General features: G+C 47.3%; 2 protein-coding genes across 5 annotated transcripts in view; one reads left to right on the top strand and one right to left on the bottom strand.

The window, feature by feature from the left end:
- On the bottom strand, positions 1-2856 carry TMED4 (transmembrane p24 trafficking protein 4). Its single transcript, XM_047763557.1, has 5 exons — positions 2642-2856; positions 2364-2464; positions 2075-2200; positions 1719-1865; positions 1-1020 (listed from the first exon to the last, which is right to left on the bottom strand). The coding sequence occupies exons 1-5, from the start codon at positions 2766-2768 to the stop codon at positions 871-873; spliced, it is 651 nt and encodes a 216-aa protein (XP_047619513.1). The 5' UTR covers positions 2769-2856; the 3' UTR covers positions 1-870.
- A 14507-nt stretch (positions 2857-17363) lies between these two features.
- OGDH (oxoglutarate dehydrogenase) overlaps positions 17364-21052 on the top strand; it is a 77966-nt gene continuing 74277 nt past the window's right edge. For all 4 annotated transcript variants that reach the window (XM_047763510.1, XM_047763508.1, XM_047763512.1 and 1 more), the window contains exon 1: positions 17364-17450. The gene's annotated coding sequence lies outside the window, so the exon portion shown is untranslated. The remainder of the gene's footprint in view (positions 17451-21052) is intronic.

Here is a 21052-nt window from a genome sequence, read left to right as displayed (position 1 = left end):
TACTACAACACGTTTTTATTTCACTGGCAAAATCTGTAGAAAGAACCAAATCTGGTTCCCATGAAGAAAACATGTACAACAGCTTAAATAAGGGCAAGGGAAGGGGGGTGAGCGTGGCCTGCCTTGTGCTAGCTCTGTCACTACCTCAGTCTGCCGAGGGCCTGAGCGATGGGGAACTCCCAGGCGTCCCAGGGAGGTCCTGCCTGGCCCTCTGATGAGGCCCTGAGAGCCGAAATGCTGAGCGCTGCCGCCCTACTTATCAAAAATGGGTGGATGACGCAGTGCAGAAGGGGCTGCTCTGGTGTTTTCAGCTAGTCACACAAAGGCAGTAACACTTCAACTAGCAAGGAAAATATATAATTTTATCAAAAAATAGTTCTAATATATAGAAAAACATTTCGATCCTCTGGGGCCCCTACCCCTTATTTACATTCACAAAGCCACTGAGTGAACCAGGACTGACAGGGCAGCAGGGAGGTGGGGCCTCCGCGGTGAGGCATCTGGGTCGCCTACGGCAGGAGCAGACGGAGAGAGAGGTTAAAGAAGGAGGAGGGATTTTTCATTGGCTCATTTTGTGATACGATGGAGGGGAATCACTGGAGGCGAAAGAAGCAAGACTTAGTCCTAGGCCAGTTCTGACTCTGCATGAACCCGAAGACAGATCTGTGAGAGCCTGGACGAATGTCCTGTGTCCTCCAAAACCAGTGTGAACAAGTGGCTGATCTGAATGCTTTGTTGCCACGGAACCAACGTGGCTTATATTCTTTTTTCGTTTTTTTTTTTTTCCCTCGAAATTCAGGTGGAGAAGGTAGTGGGTGGGGAAAGTACCAAATAACTGAGGTGAGAGGAGAGGGTCGTGTGGAGAGGACACTACACCAGCTTCTTGGCCTCAAAGAAGCTCTTGAGGTGACGCATCTGCCAGATGCCCGTGAGGATGAGGATGACGGTCTGCGCGATGGACCACCACAGGACTCTCTGGTTGGTGCTCTCGCTGGTCAGACGGAAGCGCTCTTCACGATACTGCGCACAACAGGGGACCCGGGATTAAGTGTGCAGGAGAGACAGTCCCAGCTGTTTTGAGGCCCCCTCCCTCCTGTGTGACTCCTCGACTGTGCGACCAAATGCTCTTTTTTTTTTTTTTTAAGGGCCGCACCTGCAGCATATGGAAGTTCCCAGGCTAGGGGTCTAATAATCGGAGCTGTAGCTGCCCCCTACGGCAGAGCCACAGCAACTTGGGACCCGAGCCATGTCTGCGACCTCCACCGCAGCTCACGGCAACGCCAGATTCTTAACCTACTGACTGAGGCCAGAGATTGAACCTGTGTCCTCATGGATACTAATCAGGTTCGTCATGGCTGAGCCATGACAGGTACGCCATCAAATGCTTTTTGAAACACCGCCTCTGATTCCACTGGGAGTACCCCAAGGAAGTGGCATGCTGCCCCTGAGGGTTGGCGGTTAGGACAGAAACCATGCTCTTACCATTTCAAGCACGATCCCAAGGTAAAGAGGTAAGCAGTGGCTACTGCCAGAGGGTGAACTGTTCTCTCTCCGTTTCATCCTACTGAGCTGAAAGATGCCTAGCTAAGACTGATACCCTTCATCTCTCTCCCAACAGCTTATCTCCCAAGTAGGGAAGGCCCTGAGCAGAAATTTCCAGCAGGGATAACGGGTATGAAGGTCAACTGCCATGTCCAAATACAATGACATGCCCTTACCCTTTGGTAATCCTGCTCCTTCTGGATCTGTTCCACCTGATCAAGCAACTGGCGGGCTCGGAGCTGCAACTCGGTCAGTTTATCCTTGGCAGCAATCTCAGGGTAGTTGTTGGCATGTTCTCCAACCTGGATGTCTAGGTGCACACGCTGGGAGGAAACAGGGATAGACCCTAAGGTCATAAGGTCAGAGACACTGAGGGGTCGAAACTCTGTTCCAGACTAAGGAACCCACTCTTGTCCCTGGCTGTGGGACACAAGGGCAGCATCTAATTCTTAACTGTGACTGTGCCACAAAGACAAAACTTTGAAACCAAGTGAGAGATTCTGGGCCGCGGCTAAAGAGAAAACACTCTTACCAGTCTGCCACCAGCAAAGAGTGTCATCCTGGTAGAGTTGGAGTGCAGGCAGATCTGATGGTCACCCGGAGTGTGGGAAGTGAAGGTGAAGCGGCCCTCTGAGCCATACTGCCGGGACAGCACCACCTGCAACACAGCAGTGAGAGGTTCTCCTTCTACTCTGACCTCTCCAAGTGCAAGCTCACGTCTTCAGAACTCTGTACCCCCCCAGAGAGCTGGTGAAAGTCGGCCTGATGCGGTCTGCAATGCGCCTGTGCCACGGCCTAAGCGCGGCCAGCGGTAGCCCTACCTTGCCTTCGGGGTCCTTCACCTCCACGTGCATGCCCAGGCCGGGGGTCGAGGGCAAGAAGACCTCCTTCTGCTTATCCCACATCTGTGTGCGGTAGTTCCCTGCGGAGCAGACAGAGCTGTCACAACCCGCCTAGTCCGCCGGGTTCCCACACCCCACACTCCGCTGGGGCACTGCTCGCCAGGCAAGGCCTGGCGCCTTCGGGGCAGTGCTAGAGTGGGGAGCCCAACCGGGTGTGGGGGACAAACAGGGCCCAGTCCACCCTCGCCCCGCCTGACCGATGACCATGGTCTCGTCGGGGATTTCCTCGATGAAGCAACGCTTTTCGGTCTCGCCGATGTGGAAGTAGAGCCCCCGAGCGCCCGCCGCGCAAAGCGCAAGCAGCAGCAGCGCCGGCAGCCCCATCGCCCGCCGACGCCCAACCCAGACACCTGCCAACGCGCGCCCGCTAACCAGTGCGCATGCGTGCACCTGCGTCGCGCTCCCAGACGACGCAACGAGACCGGGCACGGAGTGCGCGTGCGCAGTGACGCCCGCCCCGCCTCCGCCGAACTCCTGCTTTTCGGCCCCGCGGCGCGGCCGAAGGGAGAGGGCGCACGCGCGAGACGCGCAGGCGTGGTCTCCTTTACGCGGCGCTGTCGGCTCGCTCACCCGCCCTCGAGGGCTTTCTGTCGGGGCGCGTTTGCGCGCGTTTGCGCCGCGCTCGCCGTAGACACTGGACGGCCGAGCGGGCACGACGCATGCGCTAATCCGCTCGGCCACCCTCCCCTTCGCCCCCCACATCCGGCGTTGCGCCCCGCTCGTCTGGGCTCCGGGTCCACCTCCCTCGCTGAGTGGAGCGTTGGTTAGTGGAAGGTTGGGTCCACGCGGGCTGCCGGACTCGGGGTCCGCCCGAGGTGGGAAGGGCGGAGTCCAGGCACCAGCGGACCCTTCGGAGATCCCGCCGGGCAGGTGCCTGCGTGAGAGAGCCCGTTTGGGGTGCAGGAGTGCCTGGAGCTGCCTGAAGGAGCGGCCTGCCCGGGCTTTGGGGGCCGGGACTTGGCGAAGATGCAAACCAGCCGACCGGAGACGACATTCCGAGCCAGTGGGAATTCTCGCAGGCCGAGGTGTTCCTGATTTTAGGAGTTTGTCGGTTTTGTTGCTTATGATGACGGTGTTGCCGTGGTTGTTTTTCTGACACTCCTCTACTCGGGGTACACACTGAAGTATTCACAAGTAGTCACCCTGGGGTGTGATTCAGGGAAGCGGAGGCGGAGATTGAGTCCGAGTGAGAGATGTGTGGCAGGAGGGAAGATGCGAGAAGGTCTAATTGTCACTAGACTGTGCTCCCAAAGGGCGGGGCTCGGCGGCGTCTCGTGTGTGTACTCCAGCCCTGTGGTTCTCTCTCAACTTGTCGGACACTGTCTGTCCCCTGGGTGAAGATTTGGGACCTGCGGTCGCTTGGGCTGTGGGTCTCGTCCGCTGGCCCGCAGTGATTTAGGTCTCAGAGTGGAGAGCGATGTGGAGTACAACGAAACCTGGCCTCGTGGCTGCGATGGGCCTGTGCCAAGTGCACGTGGGGTCCAGTGCTTGCTTTGCTACCTGCCTTCCTTGCTAAACCCAAAGAAACCCTACAGAAGCTCTCTTAGAGGGCTTGGTGGTGTGTATGCTGCTCTTAATCTCTTAAGGCAGGTGGACCAAGGCAAACATGCTTGTACTTTTAAGGAAATTTTATGAGGCGAGCCTCCCTGAGCAGCACCACTTCAAAAAAAGCCTCTTTTAAGATCTCTTTTCAGGAGTTCCCTGATGTTGCATAGCGGAGACAAATCCAACTAGTATCAATGAGGATGCGGGTTCGATCCCTGGCCTCGTTCAGTGGGTTAAGGACCTGGCGTTGCAGTGAGCTGTGATGTAGGTCAGAGATTGAGCTCAGATTCCACGTTGCTGTGGTGTAAGCTGGCAGCTGTAGCTCCGATTTGACCCCAGCCTGGGAATTTACATATGCCGGGGATGCAGCCCTAAAAAGCAAAAAAAAAAACAAAAAAAATCTCTTTCAGAAGCTGGAAATGTGGATTTTGTTATGAAATCTTTTCTTTTCTCTTTATTTTATTTTATTTTTTTTTTCCTTTTTAGGGCTGCACCTGCAGCATATGGAGGTTCCCAGCCTAGGTGTCCAATCCAAGCTGTAGCTACTGGCCTACACCACAGCTCACAGCAAGGCTGCATCCCTAACCCACTGAGCAGGGCCAGAGATGTAACCCTAGTCCTCATGGATACAGTCCGGTTTGTTACCGCTGAGTCACAACGGGAACGCCTGAACTCTGACTTTTAAATATTGATGTACGGCTCAGCATTTCTGTTACAGTCTGGCCACATTCATAAGTCAGTCATGATGACAGCCTGTGATCTCACCCAAATCCAATGGGGGACAGGCTTCCCATTTCGGTGACTTAACCGGTTTGCTGTTGACAGCTCCTCCTTTCTCCAAGATTCTCTGTCTCCTTCTCCCTATGGACTTTGAACTGGTGCAAGGTGAAACTGAGGACCTGGGCTTGGGAAACTGAGGAAAACTCGGAGTGAGGAGGGCCATGAGGCCTGTTTAGCTCTTCTGGTTATAGCACCCCTCTTGGTGGACAGAGAAAGGTGAAAACCAAACCAGAAATTTTCTTACTGGGCATGGAACTAGAGCAAAAGAAGGTTGCAACTTTGTTTTAAATTCTTTTTTAGAATTGCCTCAGTTCCCACTGTGGTTCATTGCTAAGAACCCAACTAGTAACCATATGCGGGTTCCATCCCTGGCCTTGCTCAGTGGGTTAAGTATCCCGCCTTGCCACGGGCTGTGATGTAGGTTGCAGAGGAAGCTGGGATCTGGCATGGCTGTGGCTGTGGCATAGGCCGGCAGCTGTAGCTCCGATTCAACTCCTAGCCTGGGAACTTCCATGTGCTGCAGGTGTAGCCCTAAAAAGAAAAAAAAAATCATTACACTGGGTTTTTGACATAATTCTGTTAGTCGTTAGGGGCCACCTTGCATTCCATTTTGTACACTTCCTGCCCTAGACGCAAAATCTGCCGTTTATCCAAGGAATCCTAATTGACAACAGAAGCAAGGTTTTTGCATTCCCCCCCCCCCTTTTTTTTTTTTGCTTTTTAGGGCCATATTTGTGGCATATGAAAGTTCACAGGCTAGGGGTCAAATCAGAGCTACAGCTGCTGGCCAGAGACATAGCAACCTGGGATCCAAGCCACATCTGCGACCTACCACCAGAGCACACAGCAACCCAGGATCCTTAACCCACAGAGCAAGGCCAGGGATTGAACCTGTATCCTCGTGGATACTAATCGGATTCCTTTCAGCTGTGCCACAAGGAGAAATCCTTGTATTTCTAATTTTTTTTCCGTTAAAGAGAACCCTGAAGTGTGTCCTAATTGATGGGTAATCTTAAGGAGATTGCATTCCTACAGGAAGAAACCTGCTGTAGGTAATCTAATCCCCCACATCCCAACCTTTTCCCCTCAAAGGAGGGAGGGGGAATTTCTGCCAGTATTTACCTAGGCTAGCCACCCTTCATTTAATCAATATCCGCTGAATAGCCATTTATGCCAGACAGTGTTTTTTTTGTTGTTTTGTTTTGTTTTTGTCTTTTTGCCATTTCTTGGGCCGCCGTGGCATGTGGAGGTTCCCAGGCTAGGGGTCGAATCAGAGCTATAGCCGCCAGCCTATGCCAGAGCCATAGCAACGCAGGATCACAGCTCACGGCAACACTGGATCGTTAACCCACTGAGCAAGGACAGGGACCGAACCCTCAACCTTATGGTTCTTAGTCGGATTCGTTAACCACTGAGCCACGATGGGAACTCCATCCAGACAGTATTCTAAACCCTGGAAACAAAGCAGACAAAAATGTTTGTCCTCATGGATATATTTTGATTATTGTCTGTCAATAAACAAGATAATAAATGAGTAAATATACGTCAGATGGAATAGGTATCAAGCAGGAAAATAAAGGGAGAATAATGGGTTGAAGGGTGGTCTCCCAAAAGATATGTCAATGTTTGAGTCCCTGGAACCTGTGAATGTGACCTTACTTGGAGAACTGGTCTTGCAAATGTAATTAAGGATCTTGATGAAATAATCCTGGATTATCTATGTGGGCCCTAAATCAGTGACAGGTGTCTTTGTGAGAGACACGAAGATAACCTTACAGCCATCAGGATGGCTACTGTTAAAAAATTTAAAAAAGAAAAAAAGAAAATAAGTTGAATTGCCACTATAAACACACACACACACAGAAACTGGAACCTTTGTGAACTGTTGGTGGAAATGTAAAATGATGCAACCACTGTGGAAAACTGTATGGAAGTTCTTCGAAAACTTAAAAACAGAATTGCCATATATCCCAGCATTCCACTTCCGGGTAGATCTCTAAAAGAATTGAAAGCAAGATCTTGAAAAGATATCTGCACCTCCATATTCGCAGCACTCTTTTTCTTTCTTTTTTTTTTTTTTGTCTTTTTGTCTTTTTAGGGCTGCACCCGCGGCGTATAGAGGTTCCTAGGCTAGGGGTCCAATCAGAGCTACAGCTGCCAGCCTACACCACAGCCATAGCAATGCCAGATCTGAGCCACGTCTGCAACCTACACCACAGCTCATGTCAGCGCCGGATCCTCAACCCGCTGAGTGAGGCCAGGGACCAAACCGGCAACTTCATAGTTCCTAGTTGGATTCATTTCCACTGCACCATGACGGGAACTCCTACAGCACTCTTAACAGTACCCGAGAAGCAGAAGCAACCCAAATGTCCACTGATGGGTAAACAGACAAGAAAGAAACGAAATATGATATATATGTACTGTGGAATGTTATTCAGCCTTAAAAAGGAAATTCTGCAATATGCTACAATATGGATGACATTGGGGACATTACGCTAAGTAAAATAACCCAGTCTCAAAGGACAAATACTCTATGATTCCAATTATATGAATTATTTAGAGTAGTCCAATTCAGAGAAAGTAGAAGGGTGGTTACAAAAAGCTGGGGTGGGGGGAAGAGGAGTTGCCTAATGGGTACATAGTTTCAGATTTGTAAGATGGGAACATTCTGGAGAACTCATTTCGCAACACTCTAAGTGCACTTAAGGCCACACACCTGTACACTTCAAAAAAGAGATACACAGAGAAAAAGAGGTGACCATGTGACCACAGAGGCAGGCATTGCAGTAATGCAGCCATAAGCCAAGGAACACCTGGAAGCTCCAGACACTGAAAAAGAGGAGCAGCGAAATCGCTGCTAGAACCTGTGGAGGGAGCACCGCCCAGCTGACACCTCGATTTCAGACTTTTGCCTTCTCTGATGGTGGCAGATTCAATTTCTCCTGTTTTAATCCACCATGTTTGTGGTCATTGTTATGGCAACCACAGGAAACGAATAGAGGGAGTGTCTGGTCAGAGGTGGGGTGCGGGACCGTAGAGTGAGCAAGTAAGGCCCACCGAGAAAGCGGCCTGTGAGAGAGGCCCTCAGGGAACAGGTCCCATGGATACCTGAGGAACAGTGAAAGCCCCAAGGTTGGCGTGTGCCTGGCGATTTGAGGAAGGGCAAGAAGGCCAGTGTGGCAGGAAGGAGAGTGAGGGGAAGGGAAGAGGAAGCAAGGTCCAGATGGGAGTGGGGGCCGGGCAGGGCTCTTAGACCACTTTGAGGACCCTGACAAGTAAATGAGAACCCCACAGGGGGTTTGTGAGTGAGGGATGACTTGAACTCACTTAGACTTTTTTTTTTTTATCTTAAACTTGTAGTTTTATTCAGGTTTGATTTTTAACAAATGTGTCGGGGAGAGAGCCCACAGGAAAGGGTGAAACCTATGGGGGGCAGGGCCCTCCCAGATGCCTGAGGAGGGGGCAGGGCCCCTTGAACTAACTTAAGACTTTTAAATGATCCTGTTCGGAGTTCCTGTTGTGGCTCAGCAGAAACAAATCTGACTAGCATCCATGAGGACGCAGGTTTGATCCCTGGCCTCACTCAGTGGATTAAGGATCCAGCATTGCCGAGAGCTGTGGTGTAGGTCATATCCACGGCTTGGATCCTGTGTTACTGTGGCTGTGGCAAGGCCAGTGGCTACAGCTCCAATCGGACCCCTAGCCTGGGAAGCTCCATATGCCGCGGGTATGGCCCTAAAAAGACAAAAAAATAAAATAAAAAGCAAAAAAAAAATAAATGATCCTTGTAAAACATAAGGATGATCAATGAATAAAAAATATTTTTGTTGGGAGTTCCCATTGTGGCCCAGTGGAAACAAACCTGACTAGCATCCATGAAGATGCCGGTTCAATCCTTGGCCTCGCTCAGTGGATTAAGGATCCAGAGTTGCCGTGAGCTGTGCTGTGGGTCGCAGACTCGGCTCAGATCTGGTGTTGCTGTGGCTGAGGTGCAGGCCAGCAGCTACAGCTCCGATTCAACCCCTAGCCTGGGAACCTCCATATGCCGTAGGTGTGGTGCCTAAAAGACAAAAGACTATATACACACACACACACACACATGCACACACACACACATACATATATATATATACATAAATATATATATATTTCTTGGGAGTGGCCCAAGAAATGGCAAAAAGACATATATATATACGTTGTGTGTGTGTATATATATATATATATAGTCTCTTGTCTTTTAGGCACCACACCTACGGCATATGGAGGTTCCCAGGCTAGGGGTCGAATCAGAGCTACAGCTGCCGGCCTACACCACAGCCACAGCAATGTGGGATCTGAGCTGCTTCTGCGACCTACACCACAGCTCTTGGCAACACCAGATCCTTAACCCACTGAGTGAGGCCAGGGATCAAACCCGCAACCTCATGGTTCCTAGTCGGATTCATTTCTGCTGCGCCATGACAGGAACTACCTGGAAAGTAAAAATCAATTTGAAAAGATCGACGAAATCAACAAGACTTTAGCTAGACTGACAAAGAAAAAAAAAAGAAGACAAATCACTAAAAATCATAAATTAAAAGTAGACACATTACTACTAAACAGAAATAAAAATAAAAAGAAACTACTATTAAGAGCTGAACACCAACAAATAAGATAATTTAAATGAAATGGGCAAGTTCCCAGAAATGCACAAATAACCTAAAGTGCCACAATAAGGAAAAGTCCAAGAATTCTACCAAGTATTTAAAGAAGAATTAATAGTAATCCTACTTAAACTCTTCCAACAAACTTCCCAACTCATTCTATGAGGCTAGCATTATACTAAAGCCGGACAAAGATATAAGAAAATTAAACTGGAGTTCCCATCGTGGCGCAGTGGTTAACGAATCTGACTAGGAACCATGAGGTTGCGGGTTCGGTCCCTGCCCTTGCTCAGTGGGTTAACGATCCGGCGTTGCCGTGAGCTGTGGTGTAGGTTGCAGACGAGGCTCGGATCCCGCGTTGCTGTGGCTCTGGCGTAGGCCGGTGGCTACGGCTCCGATTCAACCCCTAGCCTGGGAACCTCCATATGCCGCGGGAGCGGCCCAAGAAATAGCAAAAAGACCAAAAAAAAAAAAAATCTTCTACTAAAAAAAAAAATTAAACTAACATCCCTTATGAATATAGATGCAATAATCCTCAACTAAATACAGCAAACCAAATCCAAGAGTATATTAAGATTACACCACATGACCGAATGGGGTTTAACCCATGAATGCAAGAGTGGGTCCACATATGAAAAATCAACCCATGTAATATATCAGATTAATAGAATGACGGGGGGAAAACACATGATTACCTCAACTGATGCAGAAAAGGGACTCAACAAAATCCAACACTGTATTATCACCAAAAAAGAACCCCTCAGAAAACTAGGAATAAAAAAGAACTTCCTCAGCATGATCACGAGCATGTGTGAAAGTCCCACCGCGAACATCATACTGGATGATGAAAAGACTGAAAGCTTTTCCCTAAGATCAGCGATAAGACAAGGACGGCTACTTTCACCATCGCTATTCAATTCTGTACTGGATGTTCTCGCCAGGTCAGTTAGGCAAGAGGGCATCCAAACTGGAAAGGAAGAAACATATCTATTTACTGATGACACCATCTTAGACATGGGGGAAAAACCCCAAAGAACCTAAAATAAAGCTACCAGTGCTAATAAATGAATTCACTGAAGTTGCAGGACCCAATATCAATACACAAAAATCAGTATACAAGTAATGAACAATCGGAAAGAGGAATGGGGGCTCCCATCGTGGCTCAGTGGTTAACGAACCTGACAAGCATCCTTGAAGATGCGGGTTCCATCCCTGGCCTCACTCAGTGGGTTAAGGATCCAGCGTTGCCGTAAGCTGTGGTGTAGGCACAGACGTGGCTCGGATCTGGCAATACCGTGGCCAGCAGCTGTAGCTCTGATTCAACCCCTTGCCTGGGAACCTCCATATGCCACAATTGTGGCCCTAAAAAGCAAGCAAGCAAGGAAGGAGGGAGGGAGGGAGGGAAGAAAGGAAGAAAAAGGAATGAAGAGAGCAATTCTACTTACAAAGGCATTTTTATTTTTTTATTTTTTTGTCTTTTCTAGGGCCGCACCTATGGCATATGGAGGTTCCCAGGCCAGGGGTCGAATCAGAGCTGTTGCTGCCAGCCTATGCCACAGCCACAGCAACACCGGATCCTTAATCCATTGAGCAAGGCCAGGGATCGAACCCGAAACCTCATGGTTCCTAGTTGAATTCATTAACCACTGAGCCATGATGGGAACTCCCACAAATGCATTTTTTAAAACCTAAGAATCACTTAACCAAGGTAAAAGACTTGTGCACTGAAAACTAAAAACATTCCTGAAAGAAATTAAAGAAGAGAGAAATAAATGGAAAGACATCCTGTGTGCATGGACTGGAGGACTTACTATCATTAAGATATTTTTACTCAACCAAACCAGGTTCATCTGCTCAACAAGTAGCAAGCCAAGTGCCAGTACTCGGAGACGTGCAGTAAAGGGATTATTCACAAGGCAGTCAGGTGAGGAGATGGGAGAACAAATCTCAAATCCACCTGTCTGAAGCCAAGGGGTTCAGGATATTTATAGGAGAAAGTTGAGGCATGAGGAGTGTGGGGAAAGCTGCCTGGAAATCAGAAGGTGAGAGAATCATCGTTCTGCACAGGAGCAGCCAAGCTGCAGGCTGCTTCACAGGATACATTCAGAAAATGCCAATGTCAGCAGGTTCTGAAGGTGGAATTTTGGGTCAAAAGGTCCCTGGAACTCACCTGGTGGCCTTAACCAGTCTTTACCAGCTCAAGCTCAAATTGGACATAGCTGACTCAAAGTTCCTGAAAGATAACTTAGGCAAAAAATATCTTACTGTTTGGGCCACGTGACAGTTGTTGGACATGGAAGTTTTTTTGTAGCCATGATTAAAGTGAGCTTGATAAGTGAAGGCAGGTTGCCCATCTAATGGATTTGACTGATGAATACCCTTGGTTTCGATGTCAATACTACCCAAAGAGATCTGCAGATTCAATAAAACCCCTATCGAAATTCCATCATTGCCACACACGCTGCCCTAAAAAAAAAAGACACAAAAAAATTCCAACAGGCTTTTTTGCAGAAAAGGAAAAGCCAATCCTTAAATTTACACGGCAATTGTAATGGGCCCAGAATAGCCAAAACAATCTTGAAAAAGAACTGAGTTGTACAAATCGCACTTCTGGATTTAAAAACTTACTCCAAAATTAAAGTAATCAAGACAGTGTGGTACTGGCAAAAAGATAGCATATACACCAATGGAATCGGATTGAGAATAGAGAAATAAACCCAATGTATAATGGCCCATAGATTTTCAAAAAGAGTACCAAATCCATTCAATGGAGAGAGAATCATCTCTTCAACAGACAGCACAAGGACAACTGGAGTTCCACATGCAAAAAGATGAACTTGGACTCCTACTGCACATCATATACAGAAATTAACTCGAAACGGTATATTGACCTGGATGTAAAAGCTAATGCCATAAAATTCTTAGAAGAAACACACAGGTAAATCTTCATGATCTTAGATTTAGCAATGGATTCTGGACTATGACACGTAACAACACACTATGCAACAATAACAACAAACAGGGATAAAATGGACTTCAAAATTTAAACATTTGGGGAGTTCTGTGGTGCCATGGGTTAAGGGTCCAGCGTTGTCACTGCAGCACCTCAGTTCCCTACATGGTGTGGGTTTGATCCCTGGCCTGGGAACTTCTGCACACAGCGGGTGTGGCCAAAAAAGAAAACACAAAAAACAAAATTTTTAATTTTTGTTCATGAAAGAATACTATACAGTAAAAAGACAACCCATAGAATGAGAGAAAATATTTGCAAATCACATATCTGATAAGGGATTCGTATGTAAAGAACTCCTCCAAACTCAATAAAGATACAAAACCCAATTCAAAAAAGCCCAAATAACTTCAATAGACTTTCTCCAAAGAAGATATACAAATGGCCACTAAGCACGTGGTAAACTCCTCGGCATCAGCAGTCATTAGGGGTATATGCAAAACAAGACAACAATGAGATCGCCTCACAGATATTAAAATGGCTATAATAAGTTTTTTTTAAAAAACAAGAAGTATTGGAGTTCTTGCTGTGGTGCAGTGGGTTAAGAATCCAACTCCAGCAGCATAGGTCACTGTGGGTTCAATCCCCAGTCTGGTGTATTGGGTTAAGGATCCAGTGTTGCTGCAGCTGTGGTATAGGTCGCATTGGTGGCTCGGATGCAGTCCCTGGCCTGGGAACTTCCATATGCCCCAGGTGTGGCAAAACTTACCAAAAATAAGTACTGAAGAGGATGTGGCAAAACTGGAATCCTAATTCATTGCTGGTGGGAACGTAGAACGGTGTAGCCACTGCAGGAAACAGTTTAGCCATTTCCTCCAAAAGCTAGACATAGAATTACTAACTGCTTCCACTCCTAGGAAATACACAAAAGAATTGTAAACAAGGAGTTCCCATCGTGGCTCACCGGTAACAAAACTGACTAGTATCCATGAGGGTGTGGATTCGATCTGTGGCCTCACTCAGCGGGTTAAGGATCTGGCATTGCTGAGATCTGTGGTGTAGGTTGCAGACATGGCTCAGATCCCAAGTTGCTGTGGCTATGGCATAGGCTGGCAGCTACAGTTCTCATTCGACCCCTGGCCTGGGAACTTTCATATGCTACAGGTGCAGCCCTAAAAAGACCAAAAAAAAAAAAAAACCCAAAATAGAATAGAATTGTTAACAAGTACTCGACAGATAGTTGTAAGGCAATGGTCATTGTAGTGAAACCAAGCAGGACTCGGGGACAGACCCCAGTGTCCCCTGCCCCTAGTTTATAGAAAAACTTTAGCCTCTTAGGCCTTCTCCAAGTTTCAAAGAGCAAATTAATTCAGAGATGTGAGAAAATGCAAGAACAAAGGAAAAGAGTTAAGCAAGACAAAATAATAATAGTTTAGCTGTAAAACTAAGTCAAGGATCTTTAGTTCCTCCTCGAGGGCTACTTAAATATTCTGAACAACAGACCCTTCTGTTGTTTTACAGATACTAAAACCTCCACTAAGTGGAAGAAGTTAACTGCACTCTGCCCACAAGTACACAGATCCCAGACCAGCTGAAACCAAAAGGTTGATGTTGTTGGCTCTCGAAATGCCACCTGGTTATCTCACCACCAGCCAATCAGAAGACTGTCCATTAGGTAATCAGATACACTGCGACCCTCTCCCCTAATGTTGCCTTTAAAAACCCTTCACTTGGAGTTCCCATCATGGCTCAGTGGTTAACGAATACAACTAGGAGCCATGAGGTTGTGGGTTCGATCCCTGGCCTTGCTCAGTGGGTTAAGGATGCAGCGTTGCTGTGAGTTGTGGTGTAGGTCGCAGATGTGGCTCAGATCCTGCATTGCTGTGGCTCTGGCGAAGCCTGGCAGCTACAGCTCCGATTCGACCCCTAGCCTGGGAACCTCCATATGCCCCAGGTGCAGCCCTAGAAAAGCAAAATAAATAAATAAATAATAAAAAAATAAAAATAAAAACCCTTTATTGACATAACACCGTAAATCAACTAAATTCCAAAATAACATTAAAATTAAGGAGTTCCCTGGTGGCTCAGTGGTTAAGGATCCAGCATTGTCACTGCTGTGGCTTGGGTCAGTACTGTGGTATGGGTTTGATCCCTGGCCCAGGAACTTCTTCATACCATGGGCCAAAAAATTAAATTAAATTAAAAAAAATTTTTAAATCTTCTCTGAAAGCCATTGGGGAGTTCTAATTTTTGAGCATGAGCTGCCTGCTCACCTGGCTTAACCTTGCAATAAATGCTGTACTTTGTTACACCATAACCCGGTGTCTGTAGATTGGTTTTGCTGTGAGTCAGGTGAGTGGACCCAAGTTTGGTTCAGGAACAAGTAGCACTATTCACAAAAGCCAAAATGTGCAAACAACACAAATGTCTATCCAAGGTGCCCATACAACAGAAATTCATTTAGCCATGAAAAGGAAGGAAATTCTGACACATACTACAGCATGGATAAACCGTGAAAACATGCTAAGTGAAATAAGCGAGACATAAAAGGACAGACAAATACCATATGATTTCACTTGTATGAAATAGCTAGAGTCATCAAATTTATAGAGACACAAGGTATGATGGATGTTAAGAAGAAAGAAGGGAGGGGAACAGGAAGTTATTGCTTAATGGTTACAGAGTTTCTGTTTGGAGTCATAAGACAGTGGTTGTGGTTTCACAACATTGTGAATGTGATTAAGGCTACTAAATTGTCTTTTTAAATGGTTAAAATGACACATTTTCTTCTCATATATTTTACCCCACCACCACATCAAGAAAGAAAGAGAGAAAGAAAGAGGGGGAGGGGGGAAGAAAGACATACTGAGGTTTGTTCCTTGGTTCCTTCACTTTCTCCCAGACTTCAGGTCCTTATCCCATATTTCAGACCAACTTTGTTCTTATAAGCCCTTATATTTCCTACTTAAAAAACAAAAAAGAGGATTTCCCATCATGGCTTAGTGACTAATGAAAATGACTAGCATCCATAAGGATGCAGGTTCGATCCCTGGCCTTGCTCAGTGGGATAAGGATCCAGTGTTTCGATGATCTGTGGTGTAGGTTGCAGACGTAGCTTTGATCCTGCATTGCTGTGGCATAGGCTCACAGCTACAGCTCAGATTCAACCCCTAGCCTGGGAACCTCCATATGCTATGGTGTGGCCCTAAAAAGCAAAAAAAAAAAAATTAAAAAAACCCAAATTACCAAAAATCAGGAAGGAAAAAAAGTGGCATCACTACCAACCCTACAAAAGTGAAAGGATTATAAGAAAAATGAAAAAACACCTCCCACTTTGCCTTTCCCTTTCAGAAACTGCTCCAAGTCTGTATCACACTTGTGAGCAGGTGGCAAACTCCTCAGTCTGATTCCCATCTCAGATTCCTACACTTGTGTTCTCTATGTAACTCTCATGGTCAGATTGCAGCCCTTTGTCACCCCAGTATCTTCTGCTACACCACATGACTCAGCCCTGGTCTTCAAGTTGTTGGGAATAAACACTGAAGAACAATTCAAGACAGTGTGGAACAGCATTTCCCAAACATCAGCCATTTGACTACCACTTTTCGATACTAATATCTAGTTATTACAGATTTGGGTCACAGATGCTGCTCGGATCAGATCTTGTATTGCTAGGCTGGCAGCTGCAGCTCTGATTCAACTCCTAGCTGGAGAATTCCATATGATGCAAGTGCAGCCATTAAAAAAAAAAAAAAAAAAAAGGAAGGAATAAAAAGTAGAGTTAAAAATATGTTATCATGATATGAAGCTTTCTTCTTGCTGTAATGAAGACTGAAGAAATCCTGAGTAAGGACTGAAGTAAGGACTTCCTCAGTATGTGATTGAATACAACCTACCATGCTTCATCAGTTCTGAGTTGTTTTTTCTCGTTGTGAACTACAGTTGCATCTGACTGTGAACTGGAGATTGGCACTTGCCGTCTGCCTCTGCAGAGCTTGACTCATGAGCCACTGCAGCTGCTGACCCTCCACAGACCCTTAGAGGAGCTCAGAGTGGAGCTCAGGAATGAGGCACTTTGTGCTCTGGAAAAACTGGCAGAACAGGTCTTCAGATGGTTAGATACTTTCAGAAAAAGATTTTATGAGCCCGGTTCGTGCATCTCCTCATAGCTAGAAAAGCACTAAAATCCTTCATGGTGACGTCTGCTCCTCCTGTCGAGCAGTAACCCTCAGACTTCTGTAAAATGTGTGCTGGGTAGCATGTACCTCCCTCCTCACCAAAACCACATGTATGCTGACATTTCCCCTCCCTCCTTGCAGCGGTATCTCAGAGCTAACTGCAACAGCTGCCTCCCCAGTTGTAGTCCTCATTTCGTCCGCAATAAAACTTAACACTCAACCTTCAGGTTGTGCGTATTTTTCAGGTCAACTTTAAGATGGAGCTATCCTAACCCTTTTTTTTCTTTCTTTCTTATCAGGTCGGTATCACGCTTGTGAGCAGGTGGCAAAGTAATATAACCTCTTAAAGCAGACGACGGCTTTTAGTCCATGAAATGATACACCCGTCCATGCACCAAGTGAAGACCCAGGAGTCCCACTTTGGGAAACCCTTAGGTCAGCGCTGGGCCCCCCTGATTCTCACTCCGCCCGGCCGCTGCCCTGCAGCGCTCAGTCATGCAGTGCTGACCAAGGTTCCTTTCAGTCTGACAACACAGGCCAGGTCAGCTTAGCTCTGATCAGAGGACGCCTAAAAGCCCACTGCAGGAGGCATTACTAGGCAACGCGAAGACCCTCTTTTTCAAAAGACCCGGCGTTCAGGCCGGTGGGGACCAATCCAGGCACCGCTTAGCTGTGGCCCCGGACGCACAGCCAGGCCCAGCGAGGTGCCCGAACCGAGCACAAGAGCGCCGCGGGCGCAACTCTGTGACGTCAAGCCCCGGCCCGCCCTGCTCACTGGGCAGAGGCGGCCCCTTTCTTCCCAGGGCGGGGCGGCGTGCTGACGCCACACGCCGGGGCGTGGCCGAGAGTTTAGTACCCCGGAGTGGGGTGTCGGCGCCTCATTCGGGTGGAGCTGAGCCGAAGACAGGTAGGCGCGCGCTGCCGCCAGGCCCCGCTGGGTTTGGGAGGTTCCGTGCTGGTGGGGCAGGAGGCGGGGGTCACGGCTGAGGACAAGGCCGCTGCGCTCTCGTTGTCGCTGGCTCCCTGATGACAGGGAGTGAAGCTGGCTGGAGCAGGGCGTACTGGGGGAGGTGGGTGGGACGGGGCCGGACGGACGGGCGTGGCAGCCAATGGTGCGCTGGGCGCCTGCAGGCGGGCGGAGATTGGCGGGTGCGGGCGTGCGCGGAAGTTGCGCGGGGCGCGGAGCGGTGCCCCATTGGTGGAGGCGGAGGCGGGGGTGGGCCGCGCGGCGGATGTGAGAGAACGGGCACCGCTGCCGGGGTGACCCCCAAGGTCGAGGAGGCGTCACGTGGGAGTCACCCGGCAGTGTCCTCTGCCCGCCTGGACCGATGGAAGGGTGGCGCGCCCTTGAAGAAGCGGCTGCGAATTGTGGGCAGTACGCCTTTCCCAGAGCGTGGACGACACGGGTCGGCTTCTGACCGGGCTGTCCCTACGCTCCTGGGGTGAACCCTTGAGGGACGGATTACCCCGCAGGCCCCCCACTCTCCCCTGTAAGCCTCCCTGTATTCTTTGGGGTGACGCCGTACTCAGTAGCCTATCATACTCAGAATCCCTTCTTACTCTCCTCCCTGCACTCCTGGGGTGAGGTCTTAAGTGGATCACCCTGCATTATCCGCAGTATTCAATACTCCACCGTACCCATCCTCTCTGCTCACTCTTAGGGTGAACCCTTGAGTGATTACCCGCAGCACCCACTGTATTCGTTACCTCCACGGTACTCAGTAAGTATCGCACTGTTGAGCACCACACCACACCTTCTTTCTCTGTGCTCCTCAGGTTGATGCCCTGGATGAGTGGATTATTCTGCAACACACTGCTGTACTCAGTATCCCTCCTTATTCATGTTTGTACCAGACCTCCCTGTGAGCTCTTTAGGGTGATACCCTTGAGTAGACTACCCTGCAGTACCCTACCGTACTCAGTACCCCCACCATACTCAGTACCCCCACCATACTCCTTCTTCCAGGTGTTTGATAGCTCATGTTTCAATGAAGGATATTTCTTGGAGGAACATACTAATCCGTGCACCCTTCCCCTTTGGCAAAGCTCCCTGACCTCAGTGCAGATTGTGTACTGAGACAGTAGAAAAGACTGCGTAGACAAGAACCTGCTATCTCTGCCCTTTGCCCAGGACAGGGGAGCGGTGACTCAGGCCTAAGGAATGAACAATGTCTTGGGGTTTCTTGTGCCTTGTTTTGCAGTCCTGTACTTTGAAGCGAGGGCTAGAGACCCACTTCCAGGTATAGTGCTCTGAGCAGTGTTAGGATGAACGGCCTAGGTTGAAGCCTTGTTGGCACTGTGGCAGGAGGTGAAACAGTCAAACCACAGTTTTTTGTGGAAGACCTTCGCTGTGTGATGATACATAATACTGTTCTACCTTTGCAAGTTAGCTCTGGACTAGATCTTGGAAAGATGGAGGAAGATCGGAGTATCCTGATGATTATTTTGAGAGCATTTTCTTGATGGCTAGTGATATTGATTGTCTTTTCATGTGTTTATTTGCAGTCCCTATATCTTTTTCAGTCAAATGTCTGTTCTGATCGTGTGTGTATGTGTGTATGTGTGTGTTTTAGCCACCTCTGGGCCGGGGATCGAACCCAAACCACAGCAGTGACAATGCTGAGTCCTTACATGCTAGGCCACTGAGGTACTCTATCTTTTGCCCATTTTGTAATTGGATCCTTTGCCTTTTTAAAATTTTTTTTTTTGAGGCGTTCCCGTCAGGGTGCAGTGGAACCGAATCCGACTAGGAACCATGAGGTTGCGAGTTCTATCCCTGGCCTCGCTTAGTGGGTTAAGGATCCAGCGTTGCCGTGAGCTGTGGTGTAGGTCACAGACATGGCTCGGATCCGGAGTTGCTGTGGCTGTAGTGTAGGCGGGCAGCTGTAGCTCCTATTGGACCTCTAGCCTGGGAACCTCCGATGCCGCAAGTGCGGCCCTTAAAAAAAAAAAAAGAAAAAAAGAAAAAAAAATTTTTTTTTCTTTTGAGAATTTCTTAAACATTCTAGTCCTTGGTTGGGTATGTGGTTTGCAGATATTTTCTACGGTCTGTAGCTTGTCTTTTCATCGTAACAGGGTCTTTTGCAGAGCAAAAGTTCTTAATTTTGGCAAAGTCCTGTTTATGAATTTTGTCTTTTATACTTTGTGCTTTTAGCATCAAGTTAAGGACTCTGCCTAGCTCTAGTTCCTGAGATTTTTTTTTTATCTTACATATTTTTCTAACAGTTTTATAGTTTTGTGTTGTACATTTAAATCTATAATCCATTTCAGTTGATTCCTCTATAAGGTATAAAGTCTAGTTTGAGTGGTCTCTTTCTTTTCCTTTCATTCTTTTTCTTTCCTTATTTTTTATTTATAAGCAAATTTATTTATAAATAAATACAAGTTTGTTTGTAAATAAATATAAATTTATTTATTTTTATCGCTTCGCCTGTGGTATATGGATATTCTTGGGCCAGGGATCAAATCCGAGTCACAATAGTGACCTATGACACAGCTGTGGCCATGCTGGACCCTTTAACTCACTGGACTGGGCTGGGGAATGAGCCCACACCTCCACAGCAACCTGAACCACTGCAGTTGGATCCTTAACCTAGTGCGTCACAGCAGGGACTCCTCTTTTTCTTTTCTTTTCCTCTTTTTTTTTTTTTTTTCCCCGTCTGTGGATATCCAGCTGGCAGCATTTGTTGAAAAACTGTTCCTCCTCCATTGAATTGTTTTTGCTTTGTCAAAAATCAGTTGGTTGCGCATGGATGAGTCGGCTTTAGAGTTTTCTGTCCTGTTCCATTGGTCTTTTTATCTCTCTTACCATCAATAGCATGCAGTCTTAATTACTAGAACTACATAATAAATCTTCAGACTAGGTGTATTTCTCCTTCCCCCTTTATTATTCTTTTTCAAAATTGTTTCAGCTAATTTAGTTCCTTTGGTCTCCCATATAAATTTTAGAGTACTAATCTTAGCTATATTTGTGAAAACTGAGATTGTGATGGGAATTGTGTTAAAGTTGTATATGATTTTGGAGGTAATGTCTGCTGTGTTTAATCTTCCAATTCATAAAGTATGTCTCTCTTATTTAGGTTTTTTATTTCTTTATCCAGTGTTCTGTAGTTTTTAGCATACAAATCCTGCATGTTTTGTTAGAATTACACTATTTTCTTTTAAAAATTTTGTGTTTTGGGGAGTTCCCGTCATGGCACAGTGGAAATGAATCTGACTGGGAACCATGAGGTTGCAGGTTCTAACCCCTGGCCTTGCTCAGTGGGTTAAAGATCCGGCATTGCCATGTGCTGTGGTGTAGGTCTCAGACGCAGCTCGGATCCCACTTTGCTGTGGCTGTGACGTAGGCCGGCAGCAACAGCTCCAATTAGACCCCTAGCCTGGGAACTTCCATATGCCGTGGGTGCAGCCCTAGAAAAGACAAAAAAATAAATAAAATAAAATAAAAAATTTGGGTTTTGTTTTGTTTTTGTTTTCGTTTTGTCTTTTTAGGGCCACATCTGCAGCATA

The sequence above is a fragment of the Phacochoerus africanus genome, chromosome 16, assembly GCF_016906955.1.
Source record: "Phacochoerus africanus isolate WHEZ1 chromosome 16, ROS_Pafr_v1, whole genome shotgun sequence".
Lineage (NCBI taxonomy): Eukaryota > Metazoa > Chordata > Mammalia > Artiodactyla > Suidae > Phacochoerus > Phacochoerus africanus.
This window is presented reverse-complemented; position numbering and strand designations above follow the sequence as displayed.